The sequence below is a fragment of the Acanthamoeba castellanii genome, assembly GCF_000313135.1.
Source record: "Acanthamoeba castellanii str. Neff unplaced genomic scaffold scf7180000084728, whole genome shotgun sequence".
Lineage (NCBI taxonomy): Eukaryota > Discosea > Longamoebia > Acanthamoebidae > Acanthamoeba > Acanthamoeba castellanii.
The window spans coordinates 4,554-10,446 of NW_004457588.1; the positions used below are offsets into that span (position 1 = coordinate 4,554).

Below are 5,893 nucleotides of genomic sequence, written 5' to 3' on the forward strand. Positions count from 1 at the left end.
TCGTGTCGTGTCGTGTCGTGCGCAAGCTTCGAAGGAGGTGTACCCGGCCGGGGTTGACTTGCTTCCAGCAGTTGAGCATGGCCAGCACAGTGGAGTGGAACGTCAGCTCGGTGATGGCACTGATCTCCTCAGCCGCAGAGGCCCTCGCCGCCGACTCTGCGCCGGAGCGTGGACGGGGGATTCGTAAGCGTTGGCTCCCACAGCCGCATATATGAAGCTTCGGGGGGGTAGGTCAGAGTCGAGTCAGTCATGGCTCACCTTGTTGTCGCTCATGTTCTTGTTCTTCTTGTTTGTCTTCTTGTTCTTGTTCTTGTTGGAGTTGCTGTTGCTGCTCGGCCTGCGTTTGCCTTTGATGTTGCTGCGCGAGTTCCGCCTGCATGCCGAGCACGTCACCGATCACGACCAGAGCGGCCGCCTCGTCGGCGTGCAGGTATCCATCCAGCACAATGACTACATGACGCGGTATGAGAGGGAGCTACAGCCACCGTGTGCGACAAGACCGCACACACGCACACGCATGACCGCACGCCACGCAACGTACCTACGGGCTTGTTGCCCGTTCTGGCCTCCAAGTCGCGGAGGACGGTGTTGAGCACCTGAACAGAAGATGAGCTTCTTATGTAGAGCTGGCAATGGAGGAGTAGAGAGACGCACGAGCGACTTGCCAGTGTTGTGTGGCCCCATGAGTAGGGTGGCATGGCTCTCCTTGTTCACCTCCGTCTGCTCACAGAATCGGCCCACCAGCCTGGGCACCGCAGATGAGTGTGATTGGAATGGATGATGATTGTTGCAAAACAAAACAATTGCTACGCTTCAGGAACGTACTCGAGCTCTCGGGCAAGGCCAAAGACTGGAATAAGATGGGCAGGGGACATGTGGTGCCGAATTCTAGACACGCATTTTCGCACAACCGCCCTCGGTGGCACCTCCATCTCTGTTGAATGGAAAATGGCGCCAAAGAAGGCGTCGACAGAGATTGAGAATTTAATTTCCATTTCTTTGTTCGCAATCTCGCAAGATGGAAGGAGATGAGGCTACCAGGCGGAGGGCAGATTATGAGAGCAGCGACGATGAAGATTGCATGTTCAATCCTGACATGTTTGTCAACCGCAAGTGCGCCCTGCCTTCATATGCTAACGTCAAATTTAATTTAATTCGCAATTGACACCTTCACCATCAGCTACACAAAACAAGCGTTCACGTTTGGCACGGAGCCCGACAGCCGATTTACAGTTGAACTCACCGTCTTGCCCTCTGCCTCGAGTACGTTCCCTGTGGCTCCCTCCGGCGCCTGTGTCAGCCATCTTACCCACGGCTCGGTGTGTGTGGTGTGCTGTGCGCGTTGTGTGTGGCGGCGATGGCACCAGCCGACTTCGATTTGACCGGGCAGGTGGTCTGGCCTTGCGCCACATGTACGCTCTTCTCCCCCTTTGCCGCTGCTTGTCCGCTCATCCCAGCTTCAGGGCACTATCACGCCTCACACGATGATGACCCCGTGTAGGGTTCAGCGAGTACCTGGTGGACCACCCTGAACTCGTCCAAGGCAAGAACGTGCTCGAGCTGGGCGCAGGCGTCGGTACTCCTCCGCTTGCTCTGCTGCTTGCACACGACACACACGACACTCACCACCGCACACGACACACGACACACGACACACGACACACGACACACGACACACGACACACGACACACGACACACGACACACGCAGGGCTGTGCGGTTTGGTGGCGCACAAGCTGGGAGCCAAGGTGTGCATCCTGACGGAGGGCAACGACGAGGTCACCACGATCCTGAAGCAGAATGTGGAGGAGCTCCTCCTCAAGCAGGCCTCCACCAACGAGGAGGGCCGCGGCGTGCTCGATGCCGCCAAGCACCTGTGGGGCCAGGACCTGGACGCCTTCGAGCAGCGATTCCCCTACAAGTACGACGTCATCATGGGATCGGACATCATGTACATCTCTCCTTCGGTTTCGCTTTTTTCTCTTTCGCTCTTTCGCTTTCGTTCTTTCTTCGCTTTCCAGTGACAGCAGTGTCAACTTCTTTTCTTTCAGTTTCTTTGATGATGGCCTGGAGGGCATGATGCTCACCCTCGACCGATTGCTGCACCGTACGAAGGAGGCAGTTGTCTTCCTCGCCTATTCGTACCTCCCCTAAATCTAATCGCACACGCACACCACCGCACACACTCATGCGTGGCCACACAGATCGCGCAGTCGGGTGGGCGAGCGCAAGCTGATGCGGCTTATCGAGGCCAGCAACTTTGTGGCGACGACGATCGCCCAGCAGGGCGAAAACGAGACCTACATCCTCGCCCTCCACAGGAAATTGTAGATCGATCCATCCATTTTTTCTCTTCTCTTTTTTGTTTTACACCGCACACGCGTGCGCACACACAACACACGCGGACCGCACGCACGCACGTTATTGGAGGAAATGTTTCCGTCGCCAGGCGAGGAAGAAGGTGATGCCGGCGCCGACGACGCAGAGGAAGCCGGTCACCATGAAGATCGTCGACCAGCAGTCGCCTCCGAAGCAGTGCTCCGCGTCGCCCTCCTTGTTGCGGTCGTAGAACATCGACGCCAGGTTGTCTGTTGGGGCGCCCAGTGCGTGCGGTCAGCTTCCCAAGTGCGTATGTGTGCATGTGTGCGGTCCGCGTGTGTTGTGTGGTGTCTCGTTGAGTGCGGTGTGGTGTGTGCGGTGAAAACAGGAACGCACTGAAGCCGAAGGAGCCGATGGCGGGCGCGAGAGCGGCGCAAGAGTTGTTCTTGCCAAAGTGCGTGAAACCGAAGTAGAGGCTGATCAAAATGGGCACCACCGCAAAGAAGCCTGCAAGCACGACACGACACGCACGGCACGCACGACACGACACGCACGGCACGCACGACACGCACGGCACACGGTGAGGGAAGGGCCAACACGGGAAGAGAGAGCGAGCTGCTGGGGTGGGTGGGTACCTCCGTAGGCGAGGCCGGTGATGAGGGCGACGAAGGGGATCATCCACCGTTCGGTGAAGATCCAGAAGGCGAGGTGCGAGATGGCGAACATTATGAGGCACAGCACCAGCCAATAGGCTCGCGTCACGCCCTTCTTCACCCTATCACCGAATACGCGACGTCAGCACCTTTCAAAGTTGGCATGACACGACACACACGCACCACCGCACACACCGCACACACCGCACACGCACAGGAGAGGTGAGTGGGTGGAAGTGTACAAGCGATCGGAGAGGGAGCCGACGGTGAAACGACCGATGCAGCCCAACACCGAGAGCCCGGCCACGTAGAGATTCTTCTCCAGGCTGCCGCCGTCGAGCGACCGCACGACCTCGCCCAGGTTGTTGATCACCAGAAGGCCCGCCTGTCGACGAAAGTGGTGAGTAGAGAGCAGCGGAATGCACTCGCGCGAGTCGAGAAGGAGTAGTCGCTGTACCCCGGCGGCGAAGATGAAGGGGACGAAGACGAGGTAGAAGTCGAGGGTGGCCAGCGTCTGCAGGGTGGTAAGGCTGCCGTCCGCTTCAACTAAAAGCGGCTCAAGTAAGAGTCCAGATCACTACATTATAACTATTGTGATAATTCTCTGTTATTATTAATATTGTTGTTATAAATTATTACCTGCGCGTACGCCGGGTTGCTCGGTCTTGGCGCCGAGGCCGGGTACTTCCTCGTCGCGCGATTGGATGATGGAGATCTTCTCCTCTTCCTCCGCGACCTTCTCCGGATCGGCCGCCGGTGGTGCCACTGGCACCTCCTTTACGCACGCCATCGGTCAGAACGCACACGCACACACGCACGCACCGCACACAGGCACACAATGACGATGAGATGATGATTATTATTATTGAGAAGAAGGGCGTACGGGGCGCATGACGAGCACGGCGACGATGACCGCCAGGGCCACAACGATGGCGGTGAACAGAATGTAGCCGGCGACGTTGTCGGTCTCGGAGAAGAAGACCGCATAGATCAGCGTGAACATGCCGCTCGACAGGCCGAACGCCGCCGCCAGCAGACCGGCTACCTGCGTTGGGGCGTGCAATTAGGAGGACAAAAAAATAAAATAAAAACAAATAATATTCATTCGTGAATTCCAGTCACGCACGCACCTTGCCTCGGTCCTCCTTGTCGAAGTTGCGCATGTTGACGGTCAACGTGGCCAGATATAACCCTATTCGCCCGGAAAAACAGAGGAATTAAAAAGTATATACATAACAATTGGGTTGGGATGTGGTGTGGGACTGGAGCTGGTGCGCACCCCAGTTGCCTTGGCCGATGATGAGGTAGAAGATGGCCATGAGCCACCAGTACCCGGCGTCGATGTGGCCGGCCACCACGATCTGCCCAGGCCCAGGTGAGTTGCCGGCGCGTGCGGTGAGCGAGTGCGTGTGTGCGGTGGTGCGTGTGTGCGTGTGCGTCAAGTGTTGTGTGCATCGAACCCAAGCACAGAAGTAGCCGCCGCAGACCATGGTGCCCGCCACCGCGCAGGTCCACTTGACGCCCAGCGTGTCGTAGAGCTTGCCCATCAGAAACCCAACATATCTGCACCCGTGTGCGGTGGCGCGTGTGCACAGAGTGAGCACATTTTTATGTCCGAGCAGCAGAGATAGAGACGTACAGCCCGATGTTGCCGAACGTGGCGATAAGCGTGATCTCGCCCTGACTAAAATGCAGCTGGTCTGTGCACCCAATCGGTGGCCGTGAGTGGCGTGTGTGCGTTTCTCTGCCTCGCTTGTTCGGCCAATTTAGATAACCAATATTTTAAAATAAATTAAATAGTTTTACTTACAATATAGTTCGAAATGATAATATAGGAAGTGATAAAAAAATAAACAATAAACGGTGGCTGGACCTTTGAGGGCGGGGGTGTAGGCCGAGAGGCCGTAGAGGGTGCCGCTGACAAGCAGGGTGAGCACGCCCGCGTAGAGGGTGCAATAGCGGCGTGTCATGAACGGACGCCATCGCTCCGGGTCAGCCAACCCCCGCAGCTTCTGCATCCTCTGGTGGCCGCTATATGTGTTCCTGCCTGGCTTGGTGGGTGGTGTGGCACAAAGACGAACGTACGCGATGCACACAACAAACTGCAACTTGCTTGTAACTTTCTTCTTTCTCTTACGTCGGTTGCGCCGGAAGGTCCCAGGACGGTGAGGACCACCGATAACAAGTTGCTTCCGAGGTTGGGCCGTCCTGAGATGGGATCGGATTGGGACGTGACGAAAACGACGAAGAAAAGTTGGGTAAGTACGGAAAAAGGTTAAAAAAAGAGGAGTGAACGGAGTGGGATTTGAACCCACGCATCCGAAGATAACAGTGCCTTAAACTGTCGCCTTAGACCGCTCGGCCATCCGTCCCTCATGTACAAGGGGCAGCTCCGAAGATATTTGGGGCCGACGTCGAAATCGTGACATTAAAAAAGCTGGTAGCGGGCGTGGCCTGGCGTCACTCACGAAGGGCAGCCATTGGCTAGCGCCCACTGGAGTAACTCGGTGTGGCCTGCACGCTTGGCGAAGAAGGTCACGCGTCGGTTCCACGGCGCACCGTTGGCTCGGGCCCACTGCAGTAGCTCTAGGTGGCCGCTGTGGGCCGCCGAGTTGCAGGTGTCCGTGTCCCACGGCGCCCCGTTGGCCCGCGCCCACCGTAGCACCTCCAGATGGCCGAAGAGCGCCGCGCCGCTGCAGGTGGTCTCGTCCCACGGCGCGCCATTGGCCCGCGCCCACTGCAGTACCTCGAGGTGGCCCCCATGCGCCCCGAGGCAGCAGGTCATGTAGTCCCACGGGCAGTTGTTGGCCCGCACCCACTGCAGCACCTCCAAGTGGCCGCCACGAGCGGCCGCTGCGCATACGTCCCGGTTGAACGGCGATCCGCCATGGGTCCAGAGCCACTGGACCACTTCCAGATGG

At 57.6% G+C, this 5,893-nt stretch overlaps 3 protein-coding genes across 3 annotated transcripts in view; 1 reads left to right on the forward strand and 2 right to left on the reverse strand.

Annotated features, from left to right (window-relative positions):
- The window catches only part of ACA1_355240 (uncharacterized protein), a gene marked incomplete at both ends in the record, with an annotated part of 2,671 nt that extends 1,796 nt beyond the window's left edge, over positions 1 to 875 (reverse strand). Inside the window, 5 exons of the mRNA XM_004345296.1 lie at positions 44 to 156; positions 259 to 450; positions 542 to 596; positions 655 to 745; positions 826 to 875. Coding sequence (XP_004345346.1) covers positions 44 to 156; positions 259 to 450; positions 542 to 596; positions 655 to 745; positions 826 to 875 — 501 coding nt within the window. The remainder of the gene's footprint in view (positions 1 to 43; positions 157 to 258; positions 451 to 541; positions 597 to 654; positions 746 to 825) is intronic.
- Positions 876 to 1,081: 206 nt separating this feature from the next.
- ACA1_355350 (nicotinamide n-methyltransferase) lies at positions 1,082 to 2,331 on the forward strand (the record flags this gene model as incomplete). The annotated part of the gene is made up of 7 exons (XM_004345297.1): positions 1,082 to 1,113; positions 1,181 to 1,263; positions 1,368 to 1,412; positions 1,502 to 1,576; positions 1,711 to 1,951; positions 2,028 to 2,141; positions 2,214 to 2,331. The coding sequence occupies 7 exons, from the start codon at positions 1,082 to 1,084 to the stop codon at positions 2,329 to 2,331; spliced, it is 708 nt and encodes a 235-aa protein (XP_004345347.1).
- Positions 2,332 to 2,421: 90 nt separating this feature from the next.
- ACA1_355360 (transporter, major facilitator subfamily protein) lies at positions 2,422 to 4,990 on the reverse strand (the record flags this gene model as incomplete). Its single annotated transcript, XM_004345298.1, has 12 exons — positions 2,422 to 2,588; positions 2,716 to 2,826; positions 2,955 to 3,094; positions 3,215 to 3,357; positions 3,430 to 3,486; positions 3,622 to 3,747; positions 3,856 to 4,017; positions 4,103 to 4,164; positions 4,252 to 4,333; positions 4,433 to 4,535; positions 4,612 to 4,672; positions 4,846 to 4,990. The coding sequence occupies 12 exons, from the start codon at positions 4,988 to 4,990 to the stop codon at positions 2,422 to 2,424; spliced, it is 1,359 nt and encodes a 452-aa protein (XP_004345348.1).
- Positions 4,991 to 5,893: the final 903 nt, after the last annotated feature.